This window comes from Cottoperca gobio, chromosome 16, assembly GCF_900634415.1.
Source record: "Cottoperca gobio chromosome 16, fCotGob3.1, whole genome shotgun sequence".
NCBI lineage: Eukaryota > Metazoa > Chordata > Actinopteri > Perciformes > Bovichtidae > Cottoperca > Cottoperca gobio.
This window is the reverse complement of record NC_041370.1, coordinates 4,354,269-4,374,513: the sequence shown is the minus strand read 5'-3', so window position 1 is coordinate 4,374,513 and position 20,245 is coordinate 4,354,269. Positions and strand designations below refer to the sequence as shown.

General features: G+C 42.1%; 1 protein-coding gene across 1 annotated transcript; it reads left to right on the top strand.

Annotated features, from left to right (window-relative positions):
• The first annotated feature begins 11,019 nt into the window (after positions 1 to 11,019).
• Positions 11,020 to 19,998, top strand: LOC115021655 (CTP synthase 1-like). Its single transcript, XM_029452222.1, has 18 exons — positions 11,020 to 11,196; positions 11,988 to 12,168; positions 12,401 to 12,571; positions 12,766 to 12,866; positions 13,370 to 13,486; positions 13,636 to 13,719; positions 13,944 to 14,024; positions 14,552 to 14,703; positions 14,938 to 15,070; positions 15,267 to 15,355; positions 15,815 to 15,909; positions 17,038 to 17,100; positions 17,235 to 17,278; positions 17,367 to 17,463; positions 17,540 to 17,595; positions 17,823 to 17,919; positions 18,105 to 18,249; positions 18,722 to 19,998. Exons 2-18 carry the CDS (start codon positions 12,003 to 12,005, stop codon positions 18,789 to 18,791), a joined length of 1,761 nt encoding a protein of 586 aa, XP_029308082.1. The 5' UTR covers positions 11,020 to 11,196; positions 11,988 to 12,002; the 3' UTR covers positions 18,792 to 19,998.
• The last annotated feature ends 247 nt before the right edge of the window (positions 19,999 to 20,245 follow it).

The following is a 20,245-nucleotide window of genomic DNA, read 5'->3' as shown; positions in this document are numbered from 1 at the left end:
CTTTTGGGTGACTGAGAGATGAATGCAGCACCAGCCGCAATGGGCACAGAACAGACGTCACACAGGCCGCTAGACACACACACTAACACTGCGGCACAGATGGCCAGAAACACACCACCGTGGAGATTACAATCCAGGCATTCTCCTCTGCCTCTAACCTCTCAGTAAAGTGGATGTAATATAATGACAGATTTGTAGCGCCGTTAGCTGTGAATATGTTTTGGGTCTCTTCCTAAAGAGCTGGCTTCTGCAGTTTATTTAATACACACGTTTACCTGTTCAAGGAATCAGAGTCGTGTTTATGTCTGTTTGAGTTCATAATGCTAATGTGTTGGTTTTTAGAGCATGGGGAATAAATGTTGTTGTTTACTAGTACGCTGTATCTGTGGCAATATCGTTTTGCTTGACTCGAGTCCCCAGCCACAGCTGTCACAGTTATTTAGTGCCTCTGCGGTAACCTTGGAAACACCCACCCTGCATACAAGTGTTTTCACAAAGTGAGATCCTGAAAAAAAAAAATCAGGTGAAGAGCTGGGAATGTGGTGATTACACACAAAGAAGCACCAAAAAAAAGTAACAGAACCACCTTATTCACTTTGAGGAAAAGGACAGCTGGAGGGAGGACAGAAAGACGAGTGAGAGAGAGAGAGAGAGAGAGAGAGAGAGAGAGAGGAAATTAAGGGGTGGGGCGGCAGTGACAGAGGAACAGTGAAGCAGAGGAAGCGAAGGAAAAACAGGGGAATTCAGGTCATGTTGTGGATTACGCATGCCGGGCCAGACATTTTGATCCACCTCTGGTTTGGAGAGAGGAAGAAACGCTGGGTGAGAAAAGGCAATTGAGTGATAGATGGATAAACACAGAGAGAGGAGCAGCGGAGTGAAAACATGATCAATTGTAATTGGCTTTCATCATTTCTCAGGGAGCAGGAGCTGAAACTTTGTCGCACTCATCTCATGAGACAGCCGGTTATTTAAATGAAGTGCTAGCAGAATATGCCAGGCCTGAAATATTACACGACGCTCGGTCGGATGAATGTAATCCAAAAACAACAAGACGGCTTTTTGAAACCGAGAAAGTAAAGCGGCACCAAAGTCAAACCCAACTTTAGATGTGGAACGACACTAATTGTTAGCTGAAACAGGCCAAACTTTAATGAGTTCAGTTCCGTTTTCTAAAACACCAGGCAAGCTGTGTCGTTTATAAATTGTAATTCCAGGAATAACTCCATGTTTCCTGCAGTTCGGTTGAGCAGCACTGTTTATAGTCCTGAATGGCCCTTTTATGGGTGTTGGAGAACAGAAAATCTCCCAGGCCAGTGTCAAAAGCGTCAAAGTCCAAAAATGTGTCAACCATCAGTGTTTACTGGGTCACAAACTATTTGGGTCAACCTGAACCAACTTATCTTTGTGTTTTGTCTGATCGAGCTGCAAGTTTCAGCATTTACCACACAAACATTAGGTAAATAGGCACTTTCTATACGGTAATATATTATATAAAACTGGCGAAATATCATGAAAAACCCGCTTTTTATACTACATTTGAGTATCTGGAGTACCTTCCAACACACAAACAGTGACATAAGACAACCCAGTCAGTGTGTGTGTGTGAGCTGCCAAGGTCACAAAACATGGGATTCAACAAGCCATTGAAATGTGGCTCCCCTTTCTTATGTCACATACATGTACATTCACTAACGGCTTGAGAATTACCGTTTTCTCGCAGTCCAATCAAAGCAGACTGGGCTTTTCTCGGGAGCGGTATATTGTCATACCGTCAAACAGACAGTATGAGAAAAAGAACAAGAACATTAAAGCATGTTAACATGTTCTGGTAGAAACCCAAAATACATAATGTGAGCCTTAGAATGAGCTCAATATGTCCCCTTTAATTGAGTTACAACCCACATATGAGAAATCCCACCCACCAGGCTTTTAAAGGGCCATGTCATCCTCTCATTTTAATGTGGGTGGTTATGTGAAAATGTCTTATTACATTTCCAATAGAGTTCTGTATTTTTACTTTATGAGTACGCCTGGAAGTCAGGTGGCTTTCCTCTGTGAAAAGAGCTTATGTGTCACAAAGGTCAGAATCAATGAAGATCCTCTTTGCCAACTATCAACCATAAACCATGTCAAACAACGTTATCGCACAACCTGTCAGAGATAAACAGTTTTAGGTTATTAAAACATTTACTCAGAAATCCACCGCTCTCTTTTTCTGTTTCTTTCCGTTTGTCTTTGAACCAGCTGACGGCCACCATATTACCTAACTGGCAGTTATGTGACTGTGAGTGCAGCACAATCTTCTCTCAACTGAAACAAACTACCAGTGATCTCAGGTCTACAAGATCATGTAACATGTCACTTGCATTGCTTTACCTTTAGTTGCTCGTGGCGATCTAACTAATACATATTCATAGAGGTATAAGGAGGCTGGTTACCGAAGTGTTTTCCTGTTCTGTGTTCCCATTAAAAGAAATTATTTTGAACGATACCCTGGATGTTACACTCCCTTTTAATATCACAATCAAATGGGTGGATGGTATGGCCACCGGTCATTATGGTCAGTAGGCTGGTCTAAATACTACAATACCCATGAGCCTCGGCTGCTGTTTCCATGGAGAAGAAGCCGAGTCAGAACATTGTTGCTGAATTTATCTCAAATGACCCAAAATTAAAAACATTAATTGATTATAGTGTCAGTTATTGCCACACCATAATATATATATATATATATATATATATATAATATAAATAAATAAATGTTGAGCCATCTTAAAGATATTATTTTTAAGGATTTAAATGTGTGTGTTTTCCCTACGTGTCTTTATCTTATTAGTTCTGATCTGGGATCTGTTCACTTCTTACATTACATTTTGTCGAGTGATGTAAACCTAATGAATAACCCCGTCTGTTAATTTAAAACAGAATCCCCACACATGCACATCCTCCCATAAATTATCCCTTTTTCTCACACTGAAGGAAACAAAGAAGGAAACGTTAGAGGAAACAAGGAAAGAAAAGAGGAATAAAAAGAAGGAAACAAGGTGACATAACAAGGAAATATGGGAAATAAGGAAACAAGAAAATTAAATAAGGACAAAAAAAGGAAGAAAACAAGGAAAGGAAACGGGAGGAACAAAAGGAAACAGAAAAAGGAAACAATTAAACAATAGAAGGAAACAAGGTAAGAGCTCAAACTGTGAGTCATGTATGTCTTTGCAAAACAATAAGTGCTTGTGTATTATTAAAGTGCGTTCAAAAGTGTTCACCTGTTGCACACATTTTCTATTTTCATTTTATATCAACAGTTGAAGACAAGTAGCCTATTCGACATGTCTGAAAAGGCTGGCTTCCACAAACAGAGGTGGATTGAAGCATTTCATCCCCTGACATGAGCATGAATAAGAACTTGTGTGTCTTGCTGCCTCACGTAGCCGACAGAAAGTCCAATATCTACTGCTCAGTTTAGTTTTTTAATATCTGGTCGTCGATGTTTGACTTTCTTTCACCAGCTAGTCCGTGGCTGTGTTGGTGCTGGGCAGGTTGCGTGCAGTGAAGCTAACCCATGAGCTAATCAAGCTAACTCACCTCCCTGCGTGCCTTATTCTTTCTCGGAGCAACAACAACATTGTTGTACAGCGACTGACTTGTGGAAGATTCATCGGCTTGTTTCTGGCTCTACGCTGCAAATTTAACATCACACTCCGAAGATTCCACTTGCTACCCCCAGCCAAGTGAGGAGGCCCACACACACACACACACACACACACACACACATACCAACTCATTTAAACTCACACATACACACATGTAGCCACAAAATCACATGTTCCTCAGTACACATGCGGGCACATACCCACACATGCTTTCATGCTGACTTACATGTGCACACACACACAAACACTCGCACAATCCCTGCTGTGCCTGTAAAATCAGCATAGCTCTCAGAAATTCCACTAACACCTCCCACCCCATGTGGACACACACACACACACTAACACACACACACACACTCCTGTGAACCCACACAATTAATGTGAAATCACATCCATCTTCCACCCCTCTGCCCCTCCCCTCTTCTCCATTACAAATAGCTGAGGATTGCATTCTCTCCCCCTGGCCTTGCCTGATGTTGTTTTTACATGTCTTGTTGTGTGCAATACTCTCCCTTATGTAAGACAAAATTGCCCAACATGAGTGTTATTCTCAGTGGGAGAGATTGCACTGGTGCATTCCAAACTCAATGAGAGATGGAGAGAAATTGAGAGAGAGGTGAGAAGGAGATAATCTTCCCTTAATGATTATTTTTTATGGCAGCTGTGCTCCACTAGATGGTCTACAATGAAGATGGAGGGAAAACAGGGGAGAGGGAGGTATGCTGTGAAAGTCATGAGTCAGATTCAAACTCACGAGCACCTGCTGAGCTACCACGACGCCTTAGAGTCAACAATCTTAAGTGGATTATTTCTTTGCAGATTTAACCCCCGCCTCCACATGAGCACTGAGGATTCCTTGATAAACATTGACCAAGAGATAAGGAGGTAGTGTGTGCCGTTAAGATTCTGTTTACCGTGTTAAGAGTCACAGGGGGCTGGAATCTAGCATATATTGGATGGAAGAGATTAAAATAACCTGTGCCGGTACCGTATATAGTGCGCAGTGTAGGAGAATATACAAGTGTTATGGCATGTGGATGATCTGCCACAGAGAAACAACAGAGGGACAGGAAACGTCTGTCAATAGCTTTCTGTTTCTGACGCTTCATGCACTACGGACAACAACTGACGCATTCAGTCCTTTCGCCTGGAATGACCCATAAAAGTCTTTGAAGCGCAGTCTCATGGTGGACCATGATGAACCTTTGGTCTCAGAAAGGCAGCATTACACACAGGCTTGTTACCAAACAATCCACAAGGACCAAACCACATCAGTTCCAGCTGGGTCATGTTCCTGCATTCTTCCATACATGGGATCCAAAGTTATATGTCCTCTAATCAAGTTATTCATTGTCCTTGCGATCCTTCATGAAGATTTCTCACAGACCAGGCACGGGGGTAAGATACTGATAAAGACAGAAACTCTATTGATAAAGCCACCAAAAATAGAGCAGTTCATTGTATAATACTGCAGCTTGTTTGTGGGCGCACATGAGGTATGGGACAGGAACAGGTTAGCATGAAAGCATAGGATGGACGGGGATGCTAATATAAACATATACTGGCCATTTAACCAATTTTGGGAGAAGTGACAACACCTAATTCTGTAGTTCCCTTCAGCTCTATTATTTTTTTGTGGTCAAGTTTGGCATTTTAGCCGTCGCCATCTTGGTTTTTTTGGAACCAGCAGTGGCAGAAGTTTCAGACGACTGAAATTTTACAATGAACTTTCATGAACTGAAAGCACACTGTGGAAAGGGGTTAAAGTTCTAAGATGAAAACACGGACAACACAGGGGTAGGGACCTGTCAATCGTTGCATTTAGCGACTAAAGACTCAGATATTTCCCTCAGGAGTTGGTGGAGACAAAAGAAGCTGAAGATCTAAAAGGAGAGTGAATATTGGACTCACTTACTTCAAATCAATGTTATTTTTCGTCTGTCGGATGTGGAAATAGAAATACCATACGGATATAATATGTAAGTGTTGTGTTAACAGCAATACATTAATTCATTAATAAAGAAATGTGTCCCTTCAACAAAATCCTTTCTCAGCACAATGAACATACAAGAAAATGTTTCCCCCTCAAAAAAAGAAAAGAAAAGAAAAGTATTTCCAGAACATCTTATATTAATTTCAGGAGATATGCTTGTCTTTTGGAATTGACCTAAATTGCACCGAACCTTATGGCCATGAACTATTTTGATACTGAAGTATCACCTTTTCTGCAAAGCCTGTGAAAGATGTTGCCGCGGCTAAATGGTGTAAGCAAACTGAACAGTCTTCAATGCATGAAGAGGTTGAAATGATTGAATAACTGAGTTAGTAATAAAAGGACTGCTTGTTCACCCCGGCTTAGCATCTGACTTGAGAATGACATGTGGTCTAGAAGTGCTAATGCACGTGGTCACGAGGCATCAGGGTGTATCTCTTGTCTATCTTTAGTATGATCTGTTATCAGCCTGCGTGTCCAGAGTGTTGTGAAGCCCTCTTTCGTGATCTAGGGGAGAAATATGATACCAATTTACTTAAGATAGTATAAGTTTAACGTCTGAATGAAATCGCCATCTTCTAAATGAAATGAGGCACGTTAATGCTGCTGTGGGAGGAACATCTTTACGTGTCTCTTTTTATTTGAAACCTTCACTGTGCTTAATAAAAAGCTGTGGTTTCATTGTAAGAACAACAAAAGAATCCCTCTCTGTTTTGGCCCAGGCTTTGACGTATCGATCTCGTCGCTGCCATCTCTTCACAGAACATATAATAGCAGTGCCGGTCAAAGGCCACAACCCTAATGCTGGGGCTTGTTTGCACATTACACACATTATTTATAATAGAATACATGGCTTGATGAATGAGCTCCCATGATCTTCCTCACAATCTCTCATTGAGCAGGCATGTCCTCCTGAAGGGGGGGCTCAGTGGAGAAAAAAGAGGAGAGCATGCGTTTTAAATTAATCAATCCTTCTCATTTCCCCCTCTCCTCCTAAGCAGACAGACTTCTCCTGGAGGGGGGTCTGCGGCAGTGGGGAGGGAAAGAAAAAAAAACACTGTCATCTGTTTTCATGGAGGTGGCGGAGGCCCAGCCTCTAGCAGCGCGTTGGCTGGGAGAGATAGGGAAAGGAAAAGTGAAGTGAGGAGTAGGAGGGTATGGGGTAGAGGAGAGAGGAAGGGTAGAATAGGGAAAGGTGCAGGAGGAGGGAGGTCAGGGGGAGCAGGGAGAGCAGGGATAGGCCGGAGAGAGCAGGAAGCCACATGCTAGGAGTTGGGTCGGGATAACAGCCGAGGATCATGGGATATGCTGGCCTCCATACGTGTACAAAGGCGGCTCACAGATGACAGTGCAGTGGCATACCGGGCACCGATCCAGAGCCTCATCCCCGATGGGAAGAGTCTCTCTTTCACTCTATCGGAGTGTCCCTCTCCCGCTCTCCCCCAATAATTCACTTCATTTCTATTTCTCTCCATTTCACTCCCTCTCATCTTTCTATTCTCATCCTTAGTCCAATGTTATCCAATAAAAGCTCTCCCTCAATGCCTTTCTTCACTGGTGCTCATAATCAAATTAGATTTGCTCCAAGTACTGGGAGGAGAGACTCACTGTCTGTGCAGACACCAAACAGACAACGCCCTTCAACTGACATTTGTTTTCTCAATAACTTGTGGCTTAGGCAATGAGGAGAGAACGGTAGATGTCACACTCCCACACGGGCGCGTGCACTCACACATACACGTATGTGTGTAGCGTAAACAGAGTATTAACTAGGTTTAAGACAATGACAACAAACTCAGAGTGTGGCTTTCCCCAGAGGTCTATGAGCTGGATTTCTCACTGAGACCATTGTCTCACTCTTGTTTACAACCGACCGCACCTGACCTTGTTGTCACATGTGTGTCACTAAAGCTGCCAGGGAATTCAAATGTGAGTGTGTGTGTGTGTGTGTGTGTGTGTGTGTGTGTGTGTGTGTGTGTGTGTGTGTGTGTGTGTGTGTGTGTGTGTATATTAATCTCTTATCCCATATTGCTAGAAGTGTTGGTTCACTAAATATAGTTTAAGCATTGAGTGATGAATAAAAGTGCCTTGAATTAATCCTTTAACAGTTCAGATTATCTGATTACTGATCAGTGTGAATGGAAATTACATTAATAGACAGCAATTTTGATAGATTAATTGTTAATAGAGTAATTGATTAATTAATAAAAAATCAATCAAATGTGCTTGCTCGTCTGAAATTAGAGGATTTGCTGATTTTCTTTCTTAAATATATTCAGTAATTCTTTGGGGTTTTGGACTATTGGTCAGAAAATAACAAAAAACCTTGGAATCTGGGAATTATTCGGACATTTTCTGACATTTCATAGATTAAAAAAGTATTTGATTAATAAAAAAAGAAAGTAAATTCATATTGACAGCAATGATTATCTGCAGCCCTATAAGACGTGACGTACCTTCTGCTTCTTATGATTTGTCTGATCAAGAGAAACCCTTTGTATTATGTCTGTCACTAGGTTAAGTGTGTGCTTTTGCTCAGCTGCAGTACTCCACTGATCATCATTATCCATGCTACCCACATGCTTAACCATTTGCCTCCACAGCCACTGTTTATCCAGCTCGCCAAGCACATGAGCAGCCATAATGACACTAATTGCCCAAGACCTCACTCTTCCTCTGAGCGGTTGTGCATTGCATTGTGCCTTAAGAGCCATCTACGTTCCCGTCTTAAATCGATCTATCTTACACATTCCAAAACTACAAAGGGACGGGGAAAGGCAGCACTCCCATTCATAAATAATGTGCATGGAGTGCGGGGGAGGTGGGCTACTGTTTCTTTGTGTATGTTTGAGCAGGGAGTTGGACCTCTTCAGCCCACTGGAGGACTGGGAGAGTGAAGCAGCTCATGACATCTGACCCTAGTGCTATCTAACTTCACTGTGTGGAGGTGAAGAAAGCGCTGCCAACACAAACTGATATTTTACTTTAGTGGAGTGTGTCCATCCTCCTTTTAGCTTACAGCATTTTGTTATTATGAACCAGTTAGGCTGTTTTATACCACCACAATAGATGGTCTTGGGAGACACAATGATAGCCATTATAATTAAGAGAGAGTAGTGAGACGAGACATTTAAATGTGAGTGAAAAAGACACAGATATTTAGAGTTATTTAATAGAAGTCCTTCACGTCAACTCAAGGACAACAACCCTTTCTCTTCTGATGTGTGCTGCTGATAATCTGCACTACAGTCATTATTATAGACCACGGAAACAGAAAATCATTTGTTGCATTTTGAAGGGAAAACAGACGTAATGACGAAGTTAAGAAACTTCGATAAATATTAAAGGAATAGTTCCACATTTTGGGGAATATGTTTATTCACTCTTGCCCGTGGGGTTATTAGAAGATTGATATCACACTCATGCCAGCAGGCATTAGCTTGGCTTAGCATAAAGACTGGAGCTGGGGCACAGAGCTAGCATGACTCTGTCATGTCCAATAAAGCTAACAAGTTAACACATATCATTTTAGTTTAATCCCCTTTTTTGTTTGTTGTGGTTTTACGGGAAGTTACATGCTGGAAATGTTTCATGGCAAACAGCGGCCTTGTGCAACGGCTGCCTGGCTCCGTGGTATTAATCCTCTCTGTTAAACCTCAGAAAGAAAGCAAATAAGCGTATTTCACAAAAGTTAAATGTTCTACTTTGCAGTCAGTGACACAACTGTCTGTGAAATATATGATGTTATGTCCATTAAGTCAATCCATGTTGTATGGACTCCAATATGATTGAGGTCAAGTCCCTCTTGAAAGACGTATAGCCTGAAGTTACTCTTCATTCAGTTCAGTTTCATACAGTATTCAGATGGCCCTGGACTCAGTGGCTTCTCTTGCTCTTTGTGGAAGGTAAAACATTACAGACAATCATTAACAAACAAAGCTGAGCTGTCACAGCTGACTTTGGCCACAGCCAGCGCGACATATGAGCCAAACACATTGCACAACATGGCACTATCTTGTAATCTGTTTTAGAAAATGAAAACATATTGTAGGTGGGTAATACTGTGCACTGCCATCCACAGATGTGCATTCAGCGAGGTGGAACTACCTTTGAATTGCCCACTCTGTTATTTTAAGATTGCAGAGAGATGAGGGAAGCACAGTACCTCTTCATGCAGGAGGTTAATGTGTGTCTCTGCTCACTTGTCAGATGTAATTGAAGGGAACAGCTTATGAAAATGAGGTGGCAGGGATGAGGTCTTTAATTAGATCAAGATCATGGACAGAAATGAATTAGAATCACCACTCGCATTACCCTCAGCAAAACTGGAGCGGCACGACTGTGAATACATGAAGGAGAACTTTAATATCTCACAGACAGTGTTATTGTATCAAACGGGCTTTGAGGGAAACATTGCTCTATTTTGAAGTGCCTCACTTGACCAAACCAGAATCTATAAAGGTATCTATGTTTACACCAGTATTGATCTCTTTGTTGCTGCATCTGATGCCTTATTTCCCCCCATAAAGTCCCAGGGTTCAATATGTGTGAATAACCATGTTGAAAACTCAATTTAGCCTTGATGTGCTGAAAATGAGACATAGACTTTATATGCCACCTGGTGGTGAAACTGATGTTTGAAAGAACAAACGGAAGTTCGGTTAGTGACAGAATTATGTGATGAAAGATAATCAAGATATTTTGAATGTATTGGTAAAATAAATAAATAACGTAATATGTATTTATAGATGATATCACAACATAAGTCCAAGAACAATCATGGAAAAATATTTTAGCTTACTGTACAAGAACATGACAACTTCATTAGCTTGTTGTGATTCAATAAAGCTGATCAATTTGAATAAATAAAGTTGTTTCTTATTTATTCTGATCTGAGGGAAATTGCTGGACAGCAGTTGCAATACAAAGTGGGAAGAGTGCAAATAAAAAGTACACTATAGACCTGTGCAATGCCAGAATAAGGTTGACAGTATGGATTATAAAAATATATAAATAAACAGGTTAATGGTGGTAGGGCTAGGTGGGCTTGCATATAGATAATATATGTGCAGTATTAGATCTGACTTATTGGTAGTGTAAAGGTACATGGTTGATACATGAATTATTATTATTTATTGAATTAATTAATTATGTACATAGTATTACGGTACTTTGCACTTGCATTGACCTTGAAATACTTAATCCACTCCAATACATGCGACGTCATTCCGTGAAAACGTTATACTGCGTGGGGTATTTCCGCCCAGAGAGCAGCCTCTCAGTAACCTAACCCTGAATCCATCCATCTGATTGGTTGATCCGACTAAGGTCTGCCTGAGAGGCACAGAATGGGGCTAAAAATAACACTAAACACAAATACGGAAGAAGCTGTACAGGACAAGTGCGTCTGTCTATCACACACGTGTTTCCACTGCAGTAAGGAAAGGGGAGACTGATGCTTCGTAAACAGAAGTACATTTAGTAAATGTCCACATCAGTCAGTTACTGAGACTAAACGCAAACGTCTTTCTCTTTAGCAGTTAGGTAAGTGTTTTAAAGACGTCCATTGTGTGCCACTAGAGATTAAGTTAACGGTTTAAATTGCTGCCAAATTAGTCGTTGTTGTCTTAAAATTGCTCACAATTAGCTTGCTAACTTCACTGCTAGCTAGCTTAACTGTCGCGTGTTAGCTGTATAAGTCACACAGGGTGTTGGTATTATCTTTACCTCAGTGTCTCTGACAGCCAGCCTGCGAAACTGCTTGTGAAGCGACTCAGTTTGCAGAACAATAGCTAAGCTAGGTCAAATGTACCCTGCTTTTGTATAATTATTAGTATTGTATTCCTTTTACTGTCAATCAAGACTCACAGGAGTCTCCTGCATATCTGCGTTTTACTGGTATTTCCCGCCATTTCATGTTGGGTCATGTGGTTGAAGCATTGATTAACTCCCGGGTCATTTGTAAGATGATCTGCTTTAAACACACACTGACTTTTTATTTATTCGGATTCACTCGTTCACTGTCACCACGTCATGTAAACAAACCGGTTGTCCCACCTCCAAGTTTCAAAACGCATGCATGTAACCTGTCACCACCGCCATATTGACTGTTAATAATATATTAATAATGTCTAATAATTAAATGTGTTTCCAGTGAGAAACGTTAGATTAAATGATTTCTTCTAGATGCATATATTAATGTAGTTGTATGGTCTATACACCTGTAAATTAAACTGATTAAGACTTGATATATTAGTTGCACAAATACAATATCTACACTCGTGTTGTCTGTATCGAATCAGCTCTCTTGTAAAGTGTAATGTTTTTGTTTGTAGTCTTCATATACCACTATGAAGTACATCCTGGTTACTGGTGGAGTCATATCTGGCATTGGGAAGGGGATCATTGCCAGCAGCGTGGGAACAATCCTGAAGTCCTGCGGCCTTCACGTCACAGCCATCAAAATAGATCCATATATCAATATTGATGCTGGCACCTTTTCACCCTATGAACATGGTGAGTGCTTTATTGCATTTTATTGTCTTTCACGAGTCATCTGGTGTTTATTTGTGTGGTTAAGTCCTGCCGTTAACATTTTTACAAGATAGGTTGTGGCAGCATGTGGACTAGTGGTTAGACAGCTGAGTGGCATGGGGGTCAAGCTTTTCCGTAGGTTGTTATGTCACTGAGCAAATCACTGAATTCCCTCCCCCCTGTGATAAATGGATATGATGTTTGTGTTGTGCAGGGGAAGTTTTTGTTCTCGACGATGGCGGGGAGGTGGATCTGGACTTGGGGAACTATGAGCGTTTCCTGGACATCCGTCTTACCAGAGACAACAACCTCACCACTGGGAAGATCTACCAGTCTGTCATCAACAAGGAGAGGAGGGGAGACTACCTGGGCAAGACTGTACAAGGTGAGTGAGAGCACCTCCTCCCCAAACATGGGAAGCGTCGTTGTGAAATTTTGCACCCTCACTTTTCGTCGGAGGTTTGGAGCAAATTCATGCAGCACACTCGTTTATATTTGTGTTTTCTGTTTGCATTCCTCTTCACAAATATGTCCAATGGTTGGGTTTAAATGACTTTTATTCTCTGAATCTGTTTTCAGTGGTGCCCCACATCACAGATGCCATCCAGCAGTGGGTGATGACGCAGGCCAGGGTCTCAGTGGATGAAGATGGTGTGGAGCCAGAAGTTTGTGTCATAGAGGTAAGTCGGTCTTGTAGGTTATTGTCTCTGTTATCTTCAAGTGGGACTTTGTGTAAATGGTCAAATAGGAATAGATTTTTGATCAGAAATGTATGTTTGCCTAAGAAATAGAAAATATTGGCACCATTCAGCAGAGAAATTGCTGCATTTACACAAATAGGGAAGCAGAAAAACAAACATTATTTGTTGAAGAGAGTCTGTAAAGCCCAGCTACTTCTTACCAAGGGAAACAATAAAGCCATATATACTGCAAAAGTGAATCATCTTTAGTACATTTGCAGCCAAAATGGGTCAAACCTTCATAAACAAAGTTAAATTATTACCCTGTCCCTAGCAGTTGTTTTCTTTTGGTGTAACTCAAAACCAGTTTGACAGTTTTATGTGCTTATTACAGCGGTGTACTTCTTGTACTCGCTCAGGGTGCGTTGGTTATATAAGCTGCTGAGAAGCAACCTGTGTGTTCGTGCAGTTCTGTGCTCTGAGCAGGTGTTTTGTGTCCACAGCTGGGGGGCACGGTGGGGGACATCGAGAGCATGCCCTTCATCGAGGCCTTCAGACAGTTCCAGTTCAAGGTGAAGAGGGAGAACTTCTGCAACCTCCACGTCAGCCTGATACCACAGGTATTGCACACTGGTGAACACACGTGTCACGTAGAAGAGGATAACTGCAAGAGACTCCATCTGCATGACTGTGGCTGTTCTTTTAATCACCACTGGTTTATTTGTCACACACATTTATGCTACACATTTTCTTTGATGTACTTCTGCAGCCCAAAGCCACAGGAGAGCAGAAAACCAAACCGACCCAAAACAGTGTCCGAGAGCTCCGAGGGCTCGGCTTGTCTCCAGATTTGGTGAGTCGGTTTACAATTTGCTCTTAAGACTTTGCATTTCCTCCTGCACCCCAGGTATCAACAGGCCCTGCCTCCACTTCCCCTCTGTGTTGAAATCTATATCCAATCATTCCTGGTTACATATTCATCTCATGGTGTTCACAACCGAATCATATCTGACCTACAATCTAAGATGGTGTTGATATATTAACCTTTTAAGAATACACCCTTGTCCTGTTCTTCAGATTATGTGCCGCTGTTCTACACCCCTCGAAACGTCTGTGAAGGAGAAGATCTCCATGTTTTGTCACGTGGAGCCCTCGCAGGTAAAGTAGTGTGACGTGTGTCAGTTGAAGCTCTATGTGAGGCGCGTGCCGCTAACATGAGTTATGAACTAGAACAACTCATGTTGTCCCCCCTCCTACACCTGCAGCTGTGCTGTTGTATTTGTAATACAAGAGGTACACAGTACACACACTGCTACCTTACTGTATGCTCGTATCCATTAGAGTTATATTTGATTAAATCGTGTGTGTGTGTGTGTGTGTGTGTGTGTGTGTGTGTGTGTGTGTGTATGTATGTATATATAAATAATATATATTATATATATATATATATATATATATATATATATATATATATATATATATATATATATATATATATTTATTTATTTTTTCCTCACCAAAATCATGTACATTTTTTGTTCATATTATTGTAATGTCGAGTGATTTTTGAATATTTGTGTTTTTCTACCTGATGATTTAATTTAGTTTTAATTAATATAAACAAGTTAACGTTGTGCAGCCCTTTTTAATCGATACAAAAACCAAGGTTTTGTAATTGTTTCCAGGTGATCTGTGTCCATGACGTCTCCTCGGTCTACAAAGTGCCGCTGCTGCTGGAGGACCAAGGTGTTATGAGCTACTTCTGTCAGCGGCTGAGCCTGCCCATCGAGGTGAGGCCCAGGAGGATGCTCACCAAGTGGAAGGACATGGCTGACAGGTGATGACGTTTGTCCTAACAAGTTGATTTTTTTCAAGAGTTGTCTGGAAATGGAACCCATAGTTTAATCACGCAGGCAATTCTGGGACTTGAGTTACAGGCCAAAGACTGTCAAACTCTAAAAATAAAAGTAAGCCTCAGTCTCGACGGCACACTGTGGACGTTAAATCGCTGAAGTTCATATTTTAAATGATGCATCGGGTCAGTTCTGTGAACTTCTCCCTCTTTTCTCAGATCTGCACATCTCGTGGCGCATGTCTCCATAGCCCTGGTGGGGAAATATACAAAGTTAGCCGACTCGTACACCTCCGTTATCAAGGCCCTGGAGCACTCGGCCCTCGCCATTAATCACAAACTAGAGGTCAAGGTATGGAAACGTCTCGCATGTTTATGTTTTGTGTCCTGGATTTCTGCAACGCTGCTTTTGCAGTTTGTGTTGAATGTTGTCACAGAACACCTTTAAAACGGGCACAATGCCGAGCACAGGCCCATATTTACACAGCAGTCGGCCTGTTGATGCTCACTGGTCTCCTTCCAAATGCTTCTGTTTGTTATTATTCCAGTACATAGACTCTGCAGACCTGGAGTCTACCACTCTGCAAGATGAGCCTGTGAAGTATCATGAGGCCTGGCAAAAACTGTGCAGCTCTCAGTGAGTATGAAGTCTCACACTCCGGTGATACAGTGTTATCCTGCGTTCCACATGATGGCAGCAGAGCGCCGTCGTGCCCAGTGGGTGACGCGGCTTCATAAAATGGTCAAAGACACAATGTTTTATTGCATCTTCATGTTTAAATGATGACTGAGGTGTACTACGGGGAGAATATGTTTATGTATAACTTGTTCACATGGATTCGGGGGCATTGTTGTTCTGGATGCATCAGTTTGTAAAAGTCTATGATCATAAGATGGTGTAGCCGGATCAAATGATGAGTCGCACAAGGTTTTGCACATACAAAAACCACAAACGCGTGCTTAATATCGACCTTGTTTAGTCGCCATTAGTGTGTCATTGAGCTGGATCACTAGGTTGATGACTGCAGCAATAGCTGTCCAGTGTGTTACCCCCTACACTACAGGTGCTTATAATCCTGTCACTTCCTCCCCACAGTGGTGTGTTGGTACCAGGAGGTTTTGGTGTGCGAGGGACCGAAGGAAAGATCCAAGCGATCAGCTGGGCGAGGAAACAGAACAAGCCGTTCCTGGGTAAGAGATTCAGAAGGACTCTCAGAAGCTCGACATTCTCCTTCATTAAATCACATTGTAATATTTCACGCTATAAGCAAACGTGATGAACACCAGACATTAAAAACCGTTTTCGCTCCCGTGTGCCAATTGACCTTAAGAGTTTTAGTATGCAGCGTCATCCTTGCGTTATAGCTGCAGCGTCTCGAGGAAGCTATTTGCTGCTTTGGATGTTTCAGTTTCACAAGACTGACACCTCCTAAATTAATTGGCATATATTTATATATACAAAGTTTGCCTTATTAGTGCCGCTGAATAAAGACATGAAAAAGGGCCATGGGTTGGATTCAACCCCCGGCGGCTGCAGTACAGAGCAGCCGTAGTGCATCAGTGCATGGGGGTGCTCCTCCAGGTGAGCTACAGGGTCCAAAGTACAAAGATAAAAACCAGATATGATTGATTGCATCCCTGTTCCTGCACTCTGCGTTGACACATGTAAATCATGACTGGTAGCAGCGCATACTGTATTACCTGTGCAGCAGCTGTGTGCGCGCTTCTGTGCATCAAACCCGGGACGGTTCTTGAAGGGCAGAAATAATTTCAGCGAAATCTTGTAGGAGCAGCTGCCACAGTCTGCGTCTTGTGATAAAATGTGTGTTTCCTGCAAAACATCAACCTGAAATATACAAAGCCAACGCTACAAGAACAACGTGCATTTGATGAGCACTTCAGAGTCCACAACTCATCAGGAGAACTTGCAAATGGCCGTTCTCTAATGATCTCCGTGCAACTTGACGTGCAGTTTGATCAAATGAGGAAAGATTTGTTAGACTCACTCCATCCATAATTCAAAGCCACGTGTGAAACGTAAAATCAGTTACTTTGTTTTGTAGGCGCACATTATTCAGATGTTGGTAGAGACTTGTTCTCACTTTGACGCTGATCATGATCAGCACAATCGCGTCCACTTAAACATTCAAAGCTGTAAAGTAACGAGTCCTTAAAAAGTCCAGAAAGGTGAATACTTTTCATAATCGCATGCAAATGTAGTCGTGTTGGTCGTGCACGGTGGAGATGTTTCTTTATTTATGAGTCCTTTTTCTAAAAGCTCTATTTATGTAATTATCCTGCTGCTCCTGTTTGTTGCAGGAGTGTGTTTGGGCATGCAGCTGTCGGTGTGCGAGTTCGCTCGCAATGTTCTCGGCTGGGAAGGTGAGTAATCGCTGGTGTCATTGTTAAAAAAACAAAAATGTTTTGACTCCTATGGTTTGTGATTTAATGAGGAAAGAACACGGACCTGATGGGAAGTTGATTTGGAGCTCAGATCTGCTTCTCATCTGTTTCAGACGCCAACTCCACAGAGTTTAATCCAGACTCCAGTCACCCTGTGGTGGGTTATCTTTTCTTCTTCCAAGCTCATACCGCATCGTACCGGCAGAGCGTTCACCAGAATGTAACAACCTGTTTGATCCGGACAGGTGATTGACATGCCGGAGCACAACCCCGGGCAGATGGGAGGGACTATGAGGTTGGGGAAGAGGCGGACTGTCTTCAAATCCACCAGCAGTATAATGAGTACGTGCCCTTGGAGTGATGGTGGACTGTTGTGTGGTCTTTTCAGCTCTTCAGCTGACATTTCTTTGTGTTCTAGGAAAGCTGTACGGAGATGTGGAATATGTTGACGAGAGGCACAGGCACAGATTTGAGGTGAAAGCAGGTTTTGAAACATTTCTTGTCTGGCCGCTCGAATGCAAACTCTGTTATCTTATTATGCTCGCACACGCCGCAGGGACCCGAGGCTCCATTTTAATCTTTCTGTTTTACATCTTTGTGGCCAGAGCCAGTGTTGAAGTATTACTAATAAGATGACCTCATCACCTTTTTTATTTCTCACACACCTTTCCCTCGAATCCTTGAACCGTTGCTCATTTCAGGTGAACCCTGAGCTGAAACACCACTTTGAAAAGAAGGGTCTTCAGTTTGTGGGGCAGGATGTGGAAGGAGAGAGAATGGAGGTCATTGAATTGGAGGGTGAGTGGGGGAAGTGTTATTGAAAACAAGCGTTGGTGTGCTGCTGCTAATGAATGTGCTGTGTATCACCTAAAAGCTTTTACCTGACTGATGTGTAGGACGTGCTCCTGCTGTCTGTGTAAAGAGCACGCAGCCGCACGTAGAGGAAGCTGTCTGTGCTGATCCACCGCTCTCTGTTGCTCCAGATCATTGTTACTTTGTCGGAGTGCAGTTCCATCCAGAGTTCACCTCGAGGCCCATGAAACCTTCTCCTCCGTACTTCGGTCTCCTGCTGGCTGCTGCAGGGAAGCTCCCGAGCTACCTGGCCAAGGGCTGTCGTCTGTCTCCGCGGTAAACTGACAGTTGTTGAAATGTTATTGGGGAGTTTAGAATAAAATGACTGCGTGATGCTCCAGTAGCTCAGAGGTCACGTCCAACTCTTCTGTGACATTAAAACACATGGAATATATTGTTTGATATGTATTCTGACATGCAGATGCATCTCCCTCCCCTTTTGATTGGGACATTACGTACACGGGGCAACTTACGACCGCAGTGTGTAATGTACAGACGTTACATTTTAGTTATATTGTTTTACAGTTATACTGTTTTATGTGCCATTTAAATTTGCTCAAATGTAGTTGACTTGTCAAACTGAATGGAGTTTTACGAGCATATTTTTTTTATCCAGTGTCATAATCTACTCTCTTACAGTTTACAGAGACACTATATTATTATTACTGCACCTGCAATCACAATAAAGTAATCCCTGTCAGGCTTTACTGCTGCAATGCTCATTTTATGTGTTCTGCTTCCGTTGCAGGGACACTTACAGTAGCAGCAGCTCTCCTGAAGCGGACTTCGCCGAGCTGAAGTTCCCCTCTCTGTCCTGAAACTAAAGCGTGATGCTGCAAAACCATTTTTACATTTTGGTGGATACGATATGTTACAATCAGTCATTTATACCTTTTACTGAATGCATTAAGTGTTGATTGTATAAAGGGACGTCTCGTTGGTTCGATGAGCAGAAGCCAGAGTGACGTGTTTATAGGGAATACTTGTACAGAACGCTGTTGTGAAGCATGAAAGGTGAAACGTTTATGTACAGTTTTACAATTTTTGGAACTGCTTTGGGCAAACTTGTGATGAGGTGCATCGTGTGGTGCAGTTAGTTATAGAGACCTGTGGCTGTGAATGAGCAGATAAGTGCAGCAGTGACAAAGAGTCCGGCTCGCTGCCGTCAGGCTTCCTCCTGGAGCGTCCGTCCTGCAGATCAAGTCAGGCCAATTTAGGGAAACACTCGTAAGAAACATAAATTCGTACGGTTGTTTTTGGGAACTTGTTTTGTTAATATTGTGCCTGTGACTCAGGACGCCGAGACGTAACTGATACATTTACCTTTTTTTGAAAAACATTTGTTATTGTCTCTTTCACTTTTGTTTGATGTATTAATGTATTTCTTCTTTTACCAGCTTACATATCATAACTCATTCAGGGTTACGACGTACACGAGTGAGTACCGAGTATTGAGATTAAACTGCACCACAGAGGTGCGCTCTGGTGAGCGGGGGGTTTATATGTAAAGTGTAATAAGGATTTGATGTCTTCATGAACGGTATACATTGTGCACTTTGTGGTGTTATTTAAGTTTGCACACCTTTTTAAACCTGAACTCAACACTTCTGCTTGCATTACTTTCATGTTTGAGACCTTTTGCCTGCTGAACTCATTACCTTTTATATCTCACCAAGAGATCCTAAAATAAAACCTACTGCTGCAGTTATCAGGCCAACTTCAAGTTGCTCTTAAGTCAACAATATTAACTGAAAAAGAAAAGTGGTGTCTTCAAAGTGAAAGAAAACCCCGAGGATCTGATCTCAAACCCTCCACAGCAGCAGACGATGCGCATCGAGCGCGTCGCATGGTCACGTGTTGCGTCTCGTCCAGTGCAGTGACCCTGCACACGTTGTTCCAAATACTTTCTGTCCGTGACTCAAACATATGAAACACTGTATTTTTATATACTTATGAAGCTCAGATGCATGTGTAATGCCATGTGTGTGTTGATTCTAAATAAATGTAGTTGTATTCCTCTTGACAGTCTGGCCTTGTTATTGTAGTGGAGTGGAGAATTATAGCACGTTTCGTTTTTACCTTCTTTTGACTGACACTTGAGTTTTCAATCAAAGCTGTAAAAGTACACAGTGATGCTCGCAGACATTTCAAAGAGACGGGAAAGCTTTGTTCACTGATGGCACTAAGTTCAGTGTTGTCTGGCACTTCAACCCTCCTGTATTTATTTATAAAGAACCAGAAGTCTAAAGTGGTCGAGCATCCCCGAAAACAT

Coding starts and splice junctions, on each gene's coding strand:
- LOC115021655 (XM_029452222.1), top strand. CDS start 12,003: ATGAAGTACATCCTGGTTACTGGTGGAGTCATATCTGGCATTGGGAAG. Junction 14,704..14,937: donor TGGAAGGACATGGCTGACAG/GTGATGACGTTT, acceptor CTCTTTTCTCAG/ATCTGCACATCTCGTGGCGC. Junction 15,071..15,266: donor ATCACAAACTAGAGGTCAAG/GTATGGAAACGT, acceptor TTATTATTCCAG/TACATAGACTCTGCAGACCT.